Source organism: Capra hircus, chromosome 25 (assembly GCF_001704415.2).
Source record: "Capra hircus breed San Clemente chromosome 25, ASM170441v1, whole genome shotgun sequence".
In the NCBI taxonomy this organism is placed as follows: Eukaryota; Metazoa; Chordata; class Mammalia; order Artiodactyla; family Bovidae; genus Capra; species Capra hircus.
In genome coordinates this window covers 39,995,920-40,016,516 of record NC_030832.1, presented here as the reverse complement: position 1 = coordinate 40,016,516, position 20,597 = coordinate 39,995,920, and the positions used below count along the sequence as shown (strand labels likewise).

The 20,597-nt window shown below is 52.1% G+C and overlaps 2 protein-coding genes across 2 annotated transcripts in view; both read right to left on the bottom strand.

Moving 5' to 3' along the window:
* Window positions 1-20,597, bottom strand: part of LOC106503599 (monocyte to macrophage differentiation factor 2) — a 120,417-nt gene that overhangs the window by 21,411 nt on the left and 78,409 nt on the right. The gene's annotated exons all lie outside the window — the stretch shown is intronic.
* PAPOLB (poly(A) polymerase beta) lies at window positions 14,008-18,328 on the bottom strand. The gene has a single exon (XM_013974792.2). It carries the CDS (start codon window positions 18,139-18,141, stop codon window positions 16,222-16,224), a length of 1,920 nt encoding a protein of 639 aa, XP_013830246.2. The 5' UTR covers window positions 18,142-18,328; the 3' UTR covers window positions 14,008-16,221.

The window sequence follows — 20,597 nt, the reverse complement described above, 5'->3', positions numbered from 1 at the left end:
ACGAAGCTCCACGACAACCAAGCAACCCGTGAGCTTAACCTGAAGCTTTCGTGTATTTGAAATGTACAACAACAGAGACCTCAGGATCGTCCGGACAGCACCTGCCTCCTACACGGCTGGCCTTATTTCCACGCACTTTGCATTTAACTCCATTTCACTCTCGTATTATAATAAACGCTACATGGGACTGCAGTGAGATAAGAATATGCTACCTGGCTTTCCAGGCTCACTCTTCCCATGGGCAGACACAGTTCTAAACAGAAGCCTATGCGCAGGCCTGCCTCCCCGCGAGGAGCACACCCGAAGGCCTGCCGGCCACGTCGGTCACGCGGCACTGGGGTCCTGACCAGTATAGTCATGTCCGAAACAAACACGGGCTGCAGGAGAACTGGAAAGGGGAAGCTGTAATTATGTTACAGACGACGTGATTGTGTACAGAGAAAACGCAAAACAATCTATGGGCAAGCTCTGAGAAGAAATGAACTTGCTCAGCAAGGGGCCTATACACCGTAAGTAAAGAAATGCAACACTGTTTTTAAATACTAGGAACAAAGCAAAAGGGGCATGTCATTACAAATGGCGCCATTTACAGCAGCGCCAGGAAACACGAAAAGACTAAGGAATAAACCTTCCAGAAGCTGCGCAAGACCCACACCACTGAAAACCACGAAGTGCTGTTGGCAGAAATGAAGGAAACCGAAGTGGAAGAAGCACCATGCGCAAGCGAGGAGAGGGAACCGCCAGCCCCTCCGCACGCTGCCCGGCAAGGGAACCGCCCGCGCCCCGCACGCTGCCGGGCGGCGTGGGGGCCAACCAGCAAGCAGCTGGAAGACACTGTGGGGCCGCATCTCTACCACTGGCTGTCAAGGCCGCTCTGAGGTGGACGCGACAGGGACATGCACAGCAGGGCCACTGCAAACGGGCCCAAGCTGGAGCCTTTACTCACCTCCGCCAACAGCAGGATGACCAAGTCTGCTGCTCCACAACACGCCGAAACGACGCAGCAGGCGCTGACGCCACCGGAACGCACTTCAGCAGCGTGGACTCTGTTAAGCCAGTTTTATTTCCATTCTTTAAATCAGGCTTTACAGACCCTCATGTGAAAGGCAAGACCAGAAAGCTCGCCAAAGAGAACGAGGGGAACATCTTTATGACCCCGGAGACAAGGAAGGATGTGTTACCCAAAGCTGAAACAGAAAAACACTGACCGTAAAGAAGAGGATGAACAAATCCAACCACGTTCACGGATTTACTCATCAAAAGATGCTGCAAGTAGAATTCAGAGCATCAGCTCACAGATCTGGAGGAAATGATCATAACACGCATCGCTGACGAGAGGCAAGAGTAAAGGACGCCCGCAGAGCAATACAGGGCTTCCCCGACAGTCAGCTGGCAAAGACTCCGCCTGCAGTGCAGGAGACCCTGCTTCGATTCCTGGGTTGGGAAAAAATCCGCCAGCAATGTAGGACCCTTGGGTTCAATCCCTGGGTTGGGAAGACCCCCTGGAGAAGGGAACGGCTACCCAACTCCAGTATTCTGGCCTGGAGAATTCCATGGACTGTATAGTCCATGGGGTCGTGAAGAGTTGGACATGACAACCAACTTCCACTTTTCTCATTTCACAAATCAATAAGGACAAGATCAGACCATAGAAAATGCAGAAGAGCAGCCCACGCTCTTGAGGTGGCCAGTGGGTAGTGGACCAGGAAGCTGGCCTCATCAGGTAGAGTGAAAATGCACACACTCAGGGTCCAGCCAGTCCCCGCCAGGCGCACACCGCAGAGGGGCTGCACACGTGGGCACCAGGATGCTCACAGCAGCGTGGCTCCCAGACTCATTCGCGAGGGACAGGCCACGGCTGGGAGCAGCATGACGGAGGAGACGTAAATCCACGCGCGCAACTCAAAACAAGCAAAGCCAAACTCGCAGGCAGAAATACACGGGCGATAATGCTACGAGCAGAACTGAGAAGACAGCCGTTACAAAATCACGACAGCGGTTCCGGAGAGGGTGGCGCTCAGGGCGGCCCCGGGGGACAGCAAGCCGAGTCCACGTGCCCTCCTCAGCCTTGGGACCAACCTATGGGTCCACACAGGGTGCCTCCAACGGCCCCACACCCGACCGAAGCTTCAGGACCTGCCACCGTACCTGTCTGGGCGGAGGGCACCTGGAGGACACGGCGGGCACCAGAGCCCCACGTCTATCCCACCGAGGGCCCTGCCCCCTGCAAGCGGCCACAGGCTGCAGTAACCCGAGTTCCAACCAGCATCGAGGATGCGTCCTACACCAGCCGCTCCGGCAGTTGGATGCTGCCAACCCTGCGGCTCCATCTCTCCCCAGCCCCATGCCCAGCACGAATCTCCGCCCGCCACCCAAGGAGCTGACAGATGTCCGCCTTCCCGCCAGCAGCCCAGGGGCTCCAGTCCCAGGCGAAACGCAGACGTCCTGCACCTCCCAGCCTCCTCTCCAGGGCTCGGCGGAGAGCCAAGGACACCTCCCCGGGCCACGGCCCCGCCCCTCCCGCCGCACCCCAGCCAGGACGTCTCATTTCTGAAGCTGGGTCACGGGTGCACAAACAGGTCACTGCATTACCCTGGAACCAGTCCTCTGCTTAAAGTATTTCAAAACTAAGACGAGGAAAGCGACGGGAGGCGGGTACCGACTGTCAAGCACAGATGGCTTGTGTACAGTCTAAAATCTACTCCGTCTCACAAACTAACATCAGGAGTGTGCTTCCCTGTCCAGTCGGCAGAGACTCTAAGCCACATGAGAGCGAAGGCGAGGCGAGACGGGCACACGCAGAAACTGCCCGTGGGGGCGCCACCCAGCGTCGCCAAGGTCGAAACCAACCAGAGGCACGGCACCAACCACATCCTGTTAGACACGCACAGGCCTGCATTTAAAAACGCCTCTAGCTCTCCACGCTGAATCCCACCTTTAAGTTCCTATCCTCCAGAAATAATCAGAAAAGAATCAAAGATGCTTACATAAGCATTACTTACAGACAGAAGTGGGAAATATTCTGAAGCTTCACTAAGGACACAGTCAGGCAGACCACACCCCACTAAGCGCTAAACATGACGCTCACAGCATAAGTGAGTACACCGAGTTAAAAAGCGTAAAGAGCTCTGCGCACAGGTTGATTCGAATTACGCAAGAAAATAAACTTGATAGTAAGAAAAGGAAAGGCACCAAAATGTTAAAAGCAATTCTCTTTTGGAGGTAATTTCACAGACGATTTTTACTCTCTGTATACTTTGTCTTATTTTCCAAACTTTCAACAATAAAAGCATTTTAAAGTACCAAGGAGGGGCTCCCCTGGCGGCTCAGCGGTAAAGAATCCGCCTGCCAGCACAGGAGACACGGGTTCAAGCCCTGGTCCGGGAAGATCCCACCTGCCGCGGAGCAGCTCAGCCCCAGCACCTCGACACTGAGCCTGCGCTCTCAGCCCGGGAGCCGCAACTGGGGAAAAGCCGGAACGGCGATGAAGAACAGATTAATCAAATCTAAAACCTGGTTTTTTTTTTAAAAAGAACACCCTTAAAGTACCAAGGAGTATTATCTCCGTGGTAAAACCTAGACCTCCTCCTCCTAATTAGGGCCTTAATCAGGAAGAGCAGCGTCTCCGGGAGGGCTAATAACCTAATTAAGGTAATGGGTAACTGAGCAGATCAAATGCTTCGGCCACTCGTCAGCCCGTCACAGATGGAGACGGGCCTCCCAGAGCCGTGCCGGAGACAGATCGGCGCGGCAGAGGCTGGATTTTTCTTCAGCTGAAACCGAAGGCCCCGTCGGATTCCCCGGAGACTCCTCGAGCCCTCCCTGGAGGGGACCCTGGTAAACACAGCACCCGCCCAGCCGCGCCCCAGGCCTCGACGACCCACGGGAGGGGCTCGCCCACCGGCGGCGCTCAGCCGGGGACGCGCACTGCGCGGCCGAGCTCAGCGCCGGCTCCGCTGCTCCGCTAGGAGAGGCCTCCTTGCCCCGAGGCCACGCCTCCAGACGCCTGCACGGCTGCCCACGAGCACGCAGGCCGGAAGCCAGGAGGGGAAATCACTGTGAAAATCGAGCGAGCAGACAAAACAGAAGCTAGGAGAGAACACATCACGGGAAGACGGCCGCCCGGGAGGCACCGAGCCCGGGTAAGAGCAGGCCCGGCAGGGGCGATCCGAGGACCGGGGTGGTCCTTCAGAGAACGTGCGTTTTTAGGGTGAAATGCCCATTAAAAGTCGCTAAACACAGCAGAGATTAAAAATGCATAAAGGGCCAAAATCCGCAAACAGAAAACTTTAATAACCTTCATAAAATAAGAGAACATGGACTTTATAAACAAATGTGATAACTGATGCTGGAGTAGGAAGTGGCAACCCTCTCCAGTATCCTTACCTGGAAAGCCCCATGGACAGAGGAGCCTGGTTGGCTACGTGCATGGGGTCTCGGAGAGGGGGACAGCACTGAGTGACGGACAGACGGCGCAGGATGACTGATACAGCCGTCGTTTTTACATTTAAAAAAGAAACCTGACACAGAGGATGCAGACGCACGCTGAGCCTGTGGCAGGAGGCTGGGGGGAGACACTGTGTTTCCAGGGGAGAAGGCGGGGATTAAGTCCAAAGGAGCGAGAACCACGTGTCATAGCTTCTCCCGGAGGGAGAGTTAGAAGACGTGCAACAGAGGCCTCCAAAATGCTAGGAAACAAAGTATTTTCATCTAAAACTCTACATCCAGCTACACTATTAATCAAGCATTAAGGTAGAAAAAAGATCTTTTAAGCAACTTCACTTCCCATGGACACTCTCAGGAGGCCACTGGAGAAGCCAGTCCACCGAAGCCAGGCGTAAACCTGCAACCAGGAAGAAGGGGACAGGAGATGGGGCGGGGTGGGGGTCCCCTCTGCAGAGACACCAAGGAGGGGCGGTGAGAGCGGGCTGGAGAGCAGCCGCTCCCAACTGGATAAAACCCACACACACCTGAGCATCTTGAGGAGAGATAGCGGCAGAGGACCGAGGAATCCTGAGTGGGTGAAAAGTACCGAGGAAAAAGGGCAAACAAATATCAATGACAGCAGTTAACTTCAAAGAAAACAGAAGCTGGACAGGAAGAAAAGGTCCTCAGCTGTCGAACACCGTCTCTGGCCCTAAGAATGTAAACACTGATCACAAATCTAAACAAACTTATTTAGATTCTTGAGCGGACAGGGCTGAGGGGCTGATACTTTACATGAGCGAGAGCGAGCAGAGTAGCATTCTCACCCAGCGGTAGCGGGACACGTGTGTCACTGTAAGCTGTGGGATTACATGCCAACAAGGACCAGAGTTCACAGCCGAACCTGGTTCCCTCTGGGCAGGGCCAGCTGGGAAGCGGGGAAGGCGAGGGCAGCGACGGGCTGTTCTGGCTTCCGTGGTTTGCTTTGTTGATTTTAATTAGTGATGAGAAAGTATTGCTTTACCTGCTCACGGATGTAACTGGTGAAAACAAGCTTTTAAACGCACATGCTTTTCTACCTAGTGAACCAAGGAGTGAATGAATGCACGCACACATGGTATATGCTTCCTCAGTGCCGAGACACACGTTCACATCTCTGAACGCACCCTGAGTGCACACGGAAGTCCCAGGCAGCAGCTGTCACGAGAGAGCTGCCTGTTGCTCCTGGGGGGCCAGATTGTGCACCATTCCAGTCACTTAGGAACCACCTGAAGAATGGAGTTCTGGTTGCCGAGCACAAACGTGGCAGAACTTTGTGCCGGGGCCGAGAGACAATCCCAGGATAACAGTGAAGTGCCCCGAAGAGGCGTGGGCTCAGCGATGCTTTTTGCTTCTTTTCATTTTTGTTTATTTTTGGCTGTGCTGGGTACTCCCTGCTGCCCGGATTCTGCTCCAGCTGTGAAAGTGAGAGCCACCCTGTAGTTCCGGTGCTCGGGCTTCTCATTGCAGTGGCTTCTCTTGTTGCGGAGCACAGGCTCGGGGGCACACGGGCTTAGCTGCCCCACATGTGGGATCCTCCTGGACCAGGGATCAAACCTGTGTCTCTGGCAGAGGGATTCTTTACCACCGAGCCACCCAGGGAAGCCCAGCAACGTTCCTGAGGCCCAGAAAAGGGCACCTGTACGCAAATAAATAATAATATGAGGCACTGTGTCCTCGTTGACCTTGTAGTATTTTCTACGTCAGCGGTAAGGAGGCACTGGTGTTCTTTCGATCGATAGCATCTTTTATGTGGTGAAATGCTGTACATACCGGAATACCTACTGTAAGCTTTTCCTTAAATGATTCATCAGAAAAAAAAAAACAAAAACAAAAAACACTAAACTTAAATATACACAATGTTCTGACCAATGTTCTGACCCTGGAGTATTCCATAAGCCCTAAAATGAATGAATTAAAATGATAACAGATGACATGCGAAGATTTTCAAAACGAATTTGCTAAGACAAGATACAGAGGTCTTCCTTGGTGGGCTAGTGGTTGAGAATCTGCCTGTCAATGCAGGGGTCACGGGGTTGATCCCTGGCCTGGGAAGTTTCCACCTGGCACGTAACAGCAAAGCCCTGTGGGCCACAGCTACTGAGCCGCACTCGAGAGCCTGCGAGCCCTGCGCTGCCACTGCTAAAGCCCAGGCGCCTGCAGCCGAGCTCTGCAGCGAGAAGCCTCCGCAACGGGAAGGCTGCAACCAGCACGCAGGGCAGCCCCTGCTCGCGGCGACCAGAGAAAGCCCACGTGCAGCAAGACGACCCCACGTGACCGAGAGTAAAGCAATAAATCTTTAAATACAGAAAAATAAGTACGTGATCCTGTTTCTTTAAAAAAAACTTGATGACAATCCCACACAGGGACATGTTCACATAGATCTGTACAGCAGCATGGGCACACAGGGTAACTATGGAAGGCCGTGCGGGAGCAGAGTTCTAAGATGCCCGTGACCTCTGCCCCTGGGGTCTCTCCAGGAGTAGCCTCATGGGCAGGAGAGGTCCTGCAGGCATCATAAAGTTCCTGAGCAGCTGATCTGGAGAAACAGAGATTATTCGGCGGACCCAACCCAACACGCGAGCGGCCTCCAAGCGGAGTGTTCTCTGGCTGGTCACAGAAGAGAAGGTCTGAACAAGGGGCTTCCCTCGCTCGGATGGGAGGGGCCACAGAAAAAGGAGCTGAGAGTGGGCGCTGGTCCACAGCTAGCGAGGAAAAGGAAGAAATGAAACAAAACAGGGCAGTTTCAGTCCTACAGCCCCGAGGAGCAGAATGCTGCCTTGCACCAGCGACTCCTCCCCACCGTCTATTTTCCCCTTTCGACTCGAACACACGTGACGTTATCCTGCATCTGTCCCACCACTGGCTGCTGGGAGCGGGACGGGTAACTCGCCCCTGTACCCACGGGTCCATGGGGGAAGGACTGTGCCCCTCCACCCTCAGGGCTGTACTTAATGGACTAAACCCAGGGGCCTCCTCCACACCTGACTGAGGCTACTAGGATGATGAGGTTTGGACTTGACCTGATACTGTAAGGGGGTGAGATCTGGGGACCGGGAGATGAGCTTCGTGCATTTTGCACGTGGATGAGGGTCGCTGGGGCCAGAGGGCAGACTGCAGCCAGAATTCTGGATGAGCCCAACAACCGTGCCCGGTCTAACCTCCTCCCCAGGAGTGGGTGGTGCTCCCCAAGGGGTGGTGGGGAGAGGTGTCTGGGCATCAATAAGAACAGGGAGGGGAGAAGGAGAGAGTTCTAACCAACTTCACATGACCGGCTGGGGTGCAGGGCGGGTCCAAGGGACCTCGAGCTGCGGCCTCAGCTCCAAGGCCTTGGCTTTTCCAGGGCAACCAGTGCCTGCTCAGCAGGAGGCAGCACCGAGGAAGAGCCAGCAGGGACAGACAGGCGGTCTCCCCCAGGAGTGACCCAACAAGCACACCCCAAATCCAGGCGACGACGACAACGGTGTGCCTCGTAACAGCCTGAGACCTGAGCTGAGCAGGGACTGGCCCACAGCGGGCCCCACAATCAGAGCGCACGGCGCCCCCACGCTCAGTGCAGCGGGACCCACGGACGGAGCGCAGCGCCCACGGCAGGCGGAGCACCCGCGGTCAGTGCGCGTGGCGCCCACAAGCGCCTGCCTGAAGCTCGCAAGCAGGCTGAAAGGAGACACGAAAGCCCGCACATCCTCTGATTGAGCTCACAAAGTTCACACTGAGGCAAAACCGGGCCATCTGGAGAAAAGCAAAGCACGACCGTCACAGAGTCGGGATGTGGGCGCACCTCTGGCAGAGACCCCGGCCAGCCCGCCGAGGACCAGGAAGGCGGGGCCACAGTGCTTTATAACAACTGGTTCGGCTGCACAGACGCGGCTTTGTTGGCGACGGTCTTCGGTTGGTCACCTACTATTTTCTCTCCCTCTCTTTGCTCTGCGCCGGGCTCTCACTGCTGGGGGCTGGCTCTCTCTAGCTGCAGAGCATCCACGCGAGCGTGTGCCGGCTTCAGCAGCTGCGGCTGCCAGGCTCCCGGGCTCAGGCTCGGCCATGATGCGCGGGCTTACCGCTCCCTGGTCTGTGGGGTCCACGGGATCAGGGGTTGAGCCTGTGTCTCTTGCACTGGCAGGTGGATTCTTTACCTCTGAGCCACCAGGGAAGCCCTCGGATATGCTTCATATCCTCTTCTCTAAAAAGGAAAACGGTTCATCATGGTGGTCTAACGGGAGCTCGGGTCTCAATGACCTTTCCTCTCTGTATTTTCAAGAGTGGTTCGAAGTCTTTAAGATGAACGTGTGTTGCTATACGACCAGGATCGGGGGTGAGCAGACCTCCCCTAGCTCCCTGACAGTGGGCCCTGCCCTGGCACCCCACACGCTCTGGGCTCCCAGCCCTGCCTCCACCCACACCCGCGAGCCACAGGCGCCTCCCTCAGCCCTCCTTCTCAGCCAAACATTGTGGGAAAGCTGTCTGCACACAGGCTCCCTAGTCTGTCTGCTACTCACCCTCCTGGATGACAAGGCAACACTGCAGGCGCCTGAAAGGCTGGGAAGAACAGAAACACATGCCCCCTGCAAAGGACATTCTAGACATGGGTGAGAATTCTTCCTCCAGCCAGAGAGAAGAGCTATGCTGACCTGGGGTCATAACTCCTATGTGTGTATTTTTTCATGGATTAAGTATGGCTGGGATATTCTATACATACAGAGTAAGTATCTCTGGAAAAGCACATATTTCATCTGCACCGCACCGTATGACACTACAGCTTGTGCCTTGCACGCTCAGATCACATGCCGGGGTTAAAGTCAGCTGCCACGCCGTAAGTACCCTCCGTTAGCCTACGGAGAGCTGGGGCCTCCTGCCAACAGCCAGCATCAACCTACCAGCCGGCATCGCAAATGTTAAATTACCTTAGCCTTCTCGAGATCCATCAAATGTGCTCAGGATGGTTTGGTATACATTTCTGGTCTGGGTTTAGTTTTCGTATCCACATTCATAAGTGAATTTGGCTGATAACTTTTATAATGTTCTGCCTCTCTGGTTTTTACATAAAGGTTATATTTGTTGTATAGGAAAAAAAAAAAACGTGTCTTCTTTTCCTGTTTTCTGGCATAGTCTGATGTAAAATATTGAAATAAATCTTCTCATTGAACATCAGGTAGAATTGGCCTGTACAACCTTCTAGGTCTTACTTTTTTTAATTTTACTTTGGTTTTGGTTGAGGACATCTTCAAACTACTCAAGCCATTTCTTTTAAGGTGGTAAGTCCATTCAGGCTTCCTACCCTTCAGTAAGTCTGGGTAGGTTATCTCTGTGTAGGAGATCGCCCATTTCAACTAAGCTTTCAACTTTACCGGCATAAAGCTTTATAGTGTATCGCTTACGTGTATCATCTTTAGCTTTCCCCAGTCTTCCCAGTTTTGACTGTTTCTTAGTCTTTCCAGAGAACCTGCTCTTCGCTCGGGTGGCCCTCTGCACTGCCGGCATACACCTGTCTTTACTCTCTGCTCTATATTGCTTCTTTGAGTTTGTTGTGTCCTTTTCTAACCCAGCTCTGAAAGCACAGAGCACATCACTCTTCACTCTTCATTTTCTTCGAGGGCAGTGCTTACAGCCAGGCCCCTCTCCTCTAAACATCACGGCCGCATCTGTAAGCTGCACTCTCATCACGCTTCAGTTCTAATTCACGTTAAAGTGTCTTTTTTGATGCTTATTAGGAAGTGTCTTAGTGTCTAAATGTATGAGTGTGCAACACGCTCTATCACTGTATTTCAACACCCATTCTGTCCTGTTTTCCTCTCGCATAACAATGGGGATGGCGATGATGCGTCCAGCAGGCACAGACTGCGCCTTCTGGCCTCCCGTGCAGGTAGGCAGGGCCTTCTCGGGCTTCCCTAGTGGCTGGGGTGGCAAAGAATGCACCTGCAATGCAGGAGACCTGGGTTCAGTCCCTGGGTTGGGAAGATCCCCTGGAGAAAGGGACGACAACCCACTCCAGTACTCTTGCCTGGAGATCCCGTGGACAGAGGGGCCTGGTGGGGCACAGTCCATGGGGTCGCAGAGAGTCTGACGTGACCGAGTGACAAACACATGGGGCCTGATAAGTTCCACCAGCAAAAGACGAGGGCATGCCATCTTCCAGGACAGGGTCTGCAGGGACACCGTCTCCCCTCCCCGCTCCCTTCCTTCCTCCCGCCTTAAAGGAAGATGTGGCGGCAGTAGCCCTGCCGTCACCCTGCACCTGGAGGTGACCCTGGGGATGGAAGGCACGAACTACAACGGTGGGGCCGGCCCTGGAGAAGCCAGGGTCCCTGGGGACCAGGAAAGCGTCCCCACTGGCCCTGAACCGACTCCCTCTGGACGTGAAAGAGAATCTCCCTGTCCTGGGCTCAGTCACTGTCAAATGCAATGTCTGGTCAAATGCAATTCCTAACTGATGAAGACGAGTTTAAGACAACCCTCTGGAGGTGGCCCTGGGGCACGGTGGACAGCCCACTGGACTTCGGGAGATGACATCACCTTGGTGCTGGGTTTCCTGATCACAGAAGTCACACACACAGAAGCATTTACAACTTGGACTAACAATAAACCAACACCATCTCCTCCCCCAACCAACCTGCAAGAAGAGGAAGGCTTCCCGTCTGCCTTCCGGCCACTGCAGCTCCCCTCCCGCCCCTCTGGCCCCAGCTACTCTGGATTGTTCCACTTTCCCTGGTTTTTCCCTTAGAGTTACACCCCACAGTGGTTCTCTTTAAACCTCACACAGAATGGCCACACGGCGTATTTTCCTGCGCGTTTCTTTTCCCGTCAGCATTGAGATGCACCTATTAATACTATCTGGACACACGAGGCCTGGGTCCACGTTATTTACCGCATGACTACACCGCGCGGCCTCCACTCCGCGCTAATGGAGATGTGCATTTTTCCGGGCTTCAGGCTATTACAAAATGCTGCTGTTTTACTCTCCTACTCATCTCCTGGGGAGCGCGGGGCAGTCTCTCTAGCAAAGTGCTTCCTGAATTGGCACACGTGGGAGCCGAGGACATCCACATGGCACGTGGGAGGTAAGCTAGAGGGGTTGTGGTGTCTGCAGAGGCTGCAGCAGCGGCCCAGATTCTGGCCGCCTCGACAGACGAGGGAGCAGTCAGATGGAGGGCACCAGAGCCCCACAAGCGGGGTGGAGCCCTGGGGCACGTTGCCACACTAGCAGAGAGCCCCCACCTCCGGAAGGGACCAGTCTGCATTGTGGCCCCCTGGCCATCACATCAGCGTGCCCCCCTCCTCACCAAACCTCAGCACTGTCAGACTTCATTTTTGTTAAAAAAGAAAAAGGAAAACACAGCTCTGTGGTCTTAATTCCCATTTTTCTCACCACTAACAAGATGCAGCGTCCTTTCATGTTTACTGTCCACTCTTATTTCCTCTTCTGTGAAATACCTAAGCATCTCTTTTGCCCGTTTATTGGGTTGCTTCATCTTTTCAAAGACACCTTCTCCCCCCACGTTAATATCTCCTGGATTGGACTGTCTCATGTACTGTGAAGTCTCCGTGCTTACAGCCTGTTCTCCTCTTTCCACTGTTCATCGCTTGATAGAATAAGAGATTCTGTTTGTCAGCGTCTTCACGCCTTTAGCTCTCTTGCGTCTCCTTTAGGAAACTTTTCTCTGTGCTGTTTATCCTTCATTCCCAGCGTACCTGTTTTGCAGTCAGAGAACATGTCCCATGAATCAGGGAATTTAAAATTTGTTCAAGCAGAAAGTAAAGAGAGTTTCACTTCCTGCTTGAACACGAGGAGGGGGTGTGTGTGGTACATGCCCAGTGTTTATTCGACAATAAAATGCAATTTCTAATTGTTGAGTGGAAGGTTCTATAACAAACGCCCAACAGATGGAGACCACAAGTGCCGGTGGGGGATGGGTGGCAAACCCGGCCTGGGCGTCTGCTGACACACATCCTGCCCTGAGCTTCCTTAAAGGGCAGAGTTCCGCAGCCACGACGGAAACTGTAGAGCCTCACGAGGCTGAACACACTTCCTAGCCGGCCCTTTATGGGCTTCCCCAGTCGCTCAGGGGTAAAGAATCCGCCCGCCATGCAGGAGACGCAGGAGACTGCGGTTTGATCCCTGGCTGGGGAAAATCCCCTGGAAGAGGAACCTGCTACCCACTCCAGTACTCTTGCTTAAGAAGCCCCATGGACAGAGGAGCCTGGTGGGCTGCAGTCCCTGGGGTCGTAGAGTCAGACATGACTGAGCACCATTCCACCACCACCTAGCCCTTTACAAGAAATGTTCGCCAACTCCTACTGTGTGTTCAAAACTATTTCCTTTTTGTCTGCTTCACATGGATTAACGAAAAGAGCTGTGTGAAAGCCTGCGACGACGACACTTCGGACAGATGGTGGCCCTCTGCTCACGTTGAGGCTGTTCTATCAGACGTGAACGCTAAGCTGCGCCCCTCCTGCTGCCGCCCCTCTCCTCTCCCAGCACGGGGCCCTTTGCCCCCGGTAATTATTTCCAGTTTGAAGTGCTTGGATAGCACTGTCACCCTAAGCGTTTGGTGCCGGCCTTTCCTCCACTCCCTCGTGTCTTACGTTCTGGGTGTGCTGCTCGTGAACAAAGCACCAAAGCTGAGCGCCAGTTCCCACAGACTCCGTCTTCTAGCCAGGACGCTTAGTCCCTCACTGCGTACGCAGTGACAGACAGACTGGGTTTCACGTCCACCATCTTAGACGGTGCCTTCCTCCTGCACCTTCGGCCTGTGCCTCCCGCGCGCCTCGTCCCTGGCGTCCTGATTGACCCGCACTGAGCAGCTCGGCCGGCTCGCGGCTCTCTGTGCCCTGACCACGGATGGAACGCTCGGCCCTGCCTTAGAAGTGCTGAGGTGTAGGCACTGGGTCACCAGGCAAGTCCCCTACCTTCTTTTGAATTAGGAATTTTTTAACTCTATTCTTTAACCACTTCCCCCCAAAAGAAAGTGGTTTATTGCTTTTAGGACAAAAATGCTCTCAGAAATTTTTTTAGTGAAGAAATTTTTTTTGGAACTTTAAGACTTCTAAAATGCTATTTTTGTCTGCTTCAATACAGAGGCCACTGCCAGGGCTGGAAGGCGCAGTCTGCGGCTCTGGGTCCCCACCGCTGGCTGAAGCCGCCTGTTCAGAAGCAGGGCTGGTGCTGTTGGTGCCCCCCTGCCCCGCCGCCTGGGGCGCCCCTCTGCCGGCACCCACTCCAGCTCTTGCTCACCACCACCAGCCCCCTCCCCACCGCAGCATCCTGTACAGGAGCCTGGGGGGCAGGCAGGGGCCAAGCTGCTTCTGGTCAGGCTGGCTCAGAAGGAAAGCCAGAGGCCATGTGTCCACTGCTGCTGCTTAAGGCCCTAGTCTGGTTGGGGGGTCAGCATGCTTGAAATGAAGTGTGAATCTTTTCAGGCTTCTCCGTAACGCTGTAACATGAACTCTAGACTTCAAATACAGTGGACAGGTTCATCAGTGTCTCCCTGCTGGAGCACTGTAAAAACAGCTTAACCGTTATCCTCAGGTTTAAATCCCTCTGCTTGCTTCTTTCTCGTTTATTTTTATTGTTTTTTTTTTAATGGAGAAATACATCATCTCTTTTCAAAATAGCGCTTGAAAAATACAAGGAGTACAGATACTATAAAACAAAGCCAACTCCAGTCATGAGATACTACGCACACAGTATGAAAAAATAGTCCGATATTCAGGTAATGAAAACAAGAATTAAAAAGCTCCAACTTTCCAGCTTGGAAAAACAAGTACAATTACACGAAACATTTAATAAACTAATTTTCCCCCAATGTGTGAACAAAACGACAGGACTAAATTTGTGCCTGGCAATTTCAAGGACACAATAGCTATTCAAAATACACAGGTACTGTACACACGTCACCTGATTTTATTGTAGCAGAAGGGGAGAGGACCACACAGGGAGCAGGAACACCGTGTACTAGGCGTCAGGAAGTCACGGTGAACAGAGTCTCAATTACTGCACAGCCCACAACGGAAACGACGAGAATCCAACTTTGGGGAAATTATTCAAAAGGACAGGGAAGGAGTTTAAGAAGCTGCAGTCTGAGATGAAAAATGCACGTGTGGTAGAAAGGAACACTGTCGGGGGATGGGAAGAATCAGAACCAGGCTGTATGGGAAACCTGTTAGGTTTGCTACGTCCAGAATAAGACTGAGTTTTCATTCACCTACAAGCGCGGGCATTCCTGTTTTTCAGCACGAACGTTCTGTGGCTTAATTATGAGTGGCCTTTTTTTTTTTTAATTTAAAGAAAGGTATTTTGAATCTTTCGCAGGATAAACAAGAGTAGAAAGCTGACCAGATGGCAAGTGCTTGCTAGAAACTTTATGTCTCTACATGTAAATTTCACTAATGAATTTTACTAACTCATTACAAATAAAAGTTGACTTAAAATTCTAGAGAAAATGCTTTTGCTTACACGTTTAAATTAGAAATTAACTTTACCATAAGCAGGTATTCTGTGGAGTATACGCATCTTCTCTTACGTGGAGACTGTTAACGGCCATCCAAGATGGATAACATGCTTCACAGGAATTACTTTTAGTAAAACTTCGCTGCGATACTAGCCAGTTGGCCAGAGGACTGTTGGCTTCACATCATGGTTAAGGAAACACTAGCATATCGAGTGTTCTGTGAAACAATACACAAGCACGCCTTGTGCACACAAGCAGAGAGAAGGCAGTGGGGGTAGGGGTACGAAAAGCTTTTTCTTGTTTTAAGACAAATGATTAAGTTATGTATTAAGTAAATGTATTGTTAGCTCAATACAGTATCTGCTGTCTGACCGCTGATTGGTCGCACCCTGAAACAGTTCTACAGATAAAACCAGTGTCTCCTTTCTTGATCCTGTCCCATCAAAACCAAGCACTTACTAATTACTGTTCCAACGCCAAGCGCATATCCTAAGAGTTGATACTTCGTCTGAAAGGGTGGCCTCACAAGGCTGAGCCAGGTGGCCTTGATGCCACTGAAGCACAGTACACCGCTCGCCACACAATGGGAACTCACCGCAAGATTCATAATGAAAAACACCCTTCAGGAAAAAACTGAAACCCATCAAGCTGAAAAAGCTAAAATTAGTTCTACTTTCTAATAAAAATATACATAAAGTGCATCGTCAGCATAATGAATTCTGATAGCAGTGTGTATTGCAAGCTTCCCCCAACAATGCATCCAACATCAATCCCGTTCAGATGTCAGTCATGGGCACAAATATAGCTGGAGGGGTTTTTTCCTCACTTTTTCCTCCTAAAGGGCAGGAGTCCTTTGAAATAGCGTAACTGTGGCTAACACGTAAGTAAACCTGACACATTAGTAACAGTCCTTTCAGCTTCACATACTAACCTGGACTTCTGATCAAGATTAGCCCATAAGGGAAGTCACCAAATACACCTAATAGCCCTATCGGGAACCGTATCTAGTCTGGTGCCCCTCATTCTCCTCCATTAGCATGCGAAGACAGCAGGCTGAGTTGGCAGACACTGTTTATGGACCCTCGAGGTGTTTTTCTCAGTTCAATCTGTTTATTGAATCCTTGATAACAGGAATAGGGTCTGCGGGGAGAGCAGGGGTACTGGGAAGGCCTGCAGTGGATGTTCCCGTGAGGCCACCAGAAGCGGCTGTCTGAAGAGTCTTCACTCAAGCGACACTGGTCTCTCTCTGAGAACACTCCTCTTCCGTTCTGGCTGCCTTGGTCCTTTCTTCTTGGTGACGCGACGATGTCCTCTAGACTCCTACGATAGGATTAGCTATGCTTGTTGCTGCGCTCCCTGAAGGCCTGGGCGGATGGCTGACCAGCCGTGCTGAGGAAACGACTCTGGTGACCATGGGCTTGGGCGCTGGAGGCACAGCGGGCTGCGCAGCCGCCTGAGGGAGGCTTTCGCTGGCCACGCCCCCGGGGCTGTCGCTGGGATTCGCCTGCTGCGAGGAAGCCTCAGGAAACTGCACGACGCTCACAGACGCCGCCGGGGCAGGGCTGTTCCCGCCTGGAGCGCTGCCAGTCCCCGGGCCAGTCTGCGAAGCGGCAGGAAGTGACGACACAGGCGTGCTGCTCTCACTGCCGACAGACAAGTCACGGCTGCCGGCATCCAGGGCTGTCAATCGGACACCTTCTGTCGAAAGCGTTTTCTTTTTCTGCAGCACATGATTAGGCAGTAGTTGATGCAGCTCCTTTCTCTTCAAATGCATCGCAGCAATTTTCATGTCCACCTCAAACATTTTACTATTTATCGCTTGCCTATACACAGTGTCTGTGAAAGACTGGATATCGTAGGTGAGGTCGATACTGAGAACTTCAGAGTTTTCTGGCTTTTTTAACACTAACCCAATCACCCACATTGTACGAAATTCTTCCTTGTCAGGACTCTCCTTGGGTGCTGGAAATGACTGAGGATTCACATGAGCCAGTGTAATAAATTCATTCTTCTCCAAGCTTCCAACCAGGATTCGGATTTTTGATTCCACCAAACCCACCCACTCTAGATGTTGTTTCTCTGTTGGCGCACTTGCCAGAAGCACAATGTAATGTTTGTACTTCTGGAAGAAGCTGGGTGCTTCGAAAAGTTTGGACCACTCTGCCTTACTCAGCAAAATCTCATGTGTGATAGCAAGCCCTTGCTTAAACTCTTCAATCATGACCATCCGTGTTGAAACAGACACGTTGTACGTGGAGTTCTGCTGTGGGTATGCCGGTGTGATTATGGGCATGAGATGGTACCTATCACTGGGATTTACTCTTGGGTCCCAGACGGGCAAATTCAGATTCCGTTCTTCGGGCTCTTTCAGTAGCACTGGATTCGGCCATTCCCACTCAGAAAACACCAAGAAAAATTTACGGACAAGAGTGGATGCTATGGCATTTGGATAAAGCTGGCAAGTTCTTGCTACTAGCATCGCCCAGGAAACACCACCAAGGAAACCTAGTATATTAGAATAAATATTGTGGCATTTGGCCCACAGCTTGATGGCTCTCAGAGTTAATCTGAAGTTGTCAATGTTTGGTACTAGATGTAAAATCTCATCAGTTACCCGGCAACCATTAAGGCTTCTTATGCATCTTATATCTAAGTTTTTAAGCAGACTGTCATCTCTTAGGTCCAAATCTTCAGGAATAGTCTGCAGTGCTAATCTTGCAAACAAAATATCAATCTCTATCCCATCGAAACACAGTTTGATAACTGGTACAAATGCCTCCTCAACAGCCCTTAAATCCTTTACTTCTTCATGTAGTTTCAATTTATCATAGAAGGAGGTGAAAAAGTCGCTTCGATCAACGTGTCTCGGTGCCACGCACAACGCATCGATATCTGCACCTTTCGTATGCACCCCTAGCCTGTAAGAGCCAAATGTAAAGATTTTCCCTCCAACATTTTCAATTACAGCTTGTGGAAGACTCTTGCTTTCACTGATTTCTCGTATCCATTCCTTTACCAGATTATTTAATTTCTCCAAAATTAAAATCCTGCGCTGCAGTTCCTCTTCCTCTTCAAAAACCCCGAAGGGCTTCAGAGTTTCAATTAATTTCTGGGTAAGTATGCAGTCAGTCTCCCTGGGGGGTGCTAAACTGATGGGGGAAGAGATGCCGTAGTGCTTGGGCGGCGGCGGGGTCCGCTGTGGTCCCAGGGTGGTCACCGGAAACGGCATCATCTCTAGCGCTGGCCCCGCCACGCCGCGTCCCCCGCCACCGCGACCTCCGTGGCCGCCGCCCGGGTCATGATCCGCTGAGGCGGGAGGGGCGGGGCTCCTACCAGCCCAGGTCCGACCCGCTCCCGCTCCGCTCCCGCCGCTTCAAGCACCTCTCCGCGGTCCCCTCGGCCCCAACATGGCGCCGGGGCCCTCGCCGCTGCGTTCTAGAACGCCCACGCACGCCACGCCGCGCGCCACGCACGCCGCGCGCTGCGCCCGCCACGCCTGCCACGGCGCATGCGCGCGCGCAGAGCCTCATGGGGGCTGTAGTTCCGGGGGCTCCACCCCGGCATCCGGCCGGTCCGGGCGGGCAGGGGTGCACCCCGGTTCCGCCCGTGTCAAAGCCGTGTGGGACGTTTGCCCAGACCTACCGTCCCTCTGCTCGCTCGCCATTTCCTCCTCGCCGGGTCTCGTTGTCTCCCGCGGCACCTTCAGGGGGCTTCTGCCCTCAGGCCTGTCCTCGAGGACCCCTGCACAGAGGGGTCCGTTGTGGGGGAGCGGCTCTGTCGCATCCCCCGTGGTTGGCTACCTGGGTGGAGGGGCAGCCGCGACCGCAGCTCCGGGTTCTCGGTCCTGTCCTGTCCAGCTTCGAGCGTCCCATCTGCTGACCTCTGGTTTCTGCGGCTCCCGGTGCGGAGTCTGCAGCCGGCTAGCCTGCTGCTCGCCGGTCTTGTCTTTGTGACAGCTGTAAAGATCGGTCTGAAGTGTCCTGCGGCATCGCCACCAGGGAGCAAGGGGCGAACCTCTCGTTCATCTCACGCGACAAACGCCGAGTCACGCTCCCGGGTGCCTGTCGGACACGTCCGTGGGGTGCGTGCTTGGTCCATTCTCTTGGCCCTCTTCGTGGGGACGTGTGACAGACCTTCCCATCAGTTCCCCGTGACTCTCAGCCCGTTTCTGTCTGCACGATGCCGGGCCTACCTTGTTCTCTAGTCCTCTTCAGTCGTATTTAGTCTGCTGTTTAAACCATCACCAAAGTGTCCCTTTACAAACTTGCATTTTTATTACTAAAAGCATCTCTTCCTTTCCCAAACCCTCCCTGCCTTTTGGGACGACATTCTGTTCTTTCCTGCTTTCTTTCTACCTTTTATTTCATGAAATAGTTTAAATCTACTCACTCGATATTTTATAACTAACGGTTCCATCTCCCAGGCTCTTGAGAATTTGAGTCTACAGTTTTCTACTGACTCATTTCAAGCAGCATCACTTCATGTGTCTTGTTATTGGGGGTTGTGAGCTCATCTCTGGCCAGATTTGGGAGACCTGTGTGGAAGGACGTCCTTCCAAAGAGTACTTTGTTCTATCTGATGTCCTTGTACATCATCAAATTATGTACAATGTAATTTCTTATCCACATCACTTAAACAGTACAATTCTGAACTCCAAACATGTGAGAGGAAGAGTGGTTGTTCAATTCTAGAAAAGAGTATTTAGTTTTTCCCACCCAGAGCCCAGGTCAAGAGAGAGAACTCTGTTATCTCCTTTTACCAGGTAGCAAATTTTTCCTATTTTATCTTTTCATTGAGTGTGTCCACCTTTATAGTTTCCAAATATATATGAGGTCTCAGTTCCAACTCCCTACATCTTTCTTGGACAGCTATTAAACTTAAGTTTCTTGGTTAAGACTGGCAAACACCTGCAAGGCAACTGTAGCTTCATAATCAGTTCAGATTCTAAGGTCTTCATTTTGCCATTTTTTTTTCACCCCTAGGGATTCCTTTATTTTGGGAGGTTCTCAGCTATGCATCTGAAAGGAGAGTTGTTACAATTCATCCAGCACTTCCAGGTACTTTATACAGAAAGATCTTCCAGGCTAATTAATCCCACATATTGCCAGAAATATAAGCACCACTTTCTCAACCTACTTCAGCGTGGTATGCGTGCTAAACGTTCCAGCAACAAAGCTACCAGGAGGGCCTTTAGTGACCACCATGTTGCCTAACACAATGGCTTCACTGGTCTGCACCTCTTTTGACCTACAGTAGATTCACACAGGCCTCCACGGCATCACACGCTGTGTTGTCTTGTACATCTCTGGTCTCCCCTCAGTCTAATTTGCTCCTTCATTACTTTTCCTCTAAAGTTGGAGCTCTTCCAGTTTCCTTGTTAGGCCCTTGACTCTTCTCACTGTATATGTATTTATTACCTGGGTCATCTATCAATTTTCACAGCTTAAGCATCACCTATTAACAGCTTAAGTTTTTATAACCTGCTCTCTTCTAAGCTCCAGATCCACATCGTCTGACTGCCTTCCTGACACCTCCACTTGGGTGTCTCAAACTGAACGCAGCCTACAGAGAACTCTTACTCTTCCCTCCGTAACCTGTTCTCTCTGGGAAGTCACCACTTTGGTAAATGGCACCTCCATCTACGCAGCTGCTCTTATCAGAAATCTGGGCGTCATTCTCGACACCTCT

Bases quoted from the DNA above. Each gene is read 5' to 3' on its own strand.
- PAPOLB (XM_013974792.2), bottom strand. From the start codon at position 18,141: ATGATGCCGTTTCCGGTGACCACCCTGGGACCACAGCGGACCCCGCCG.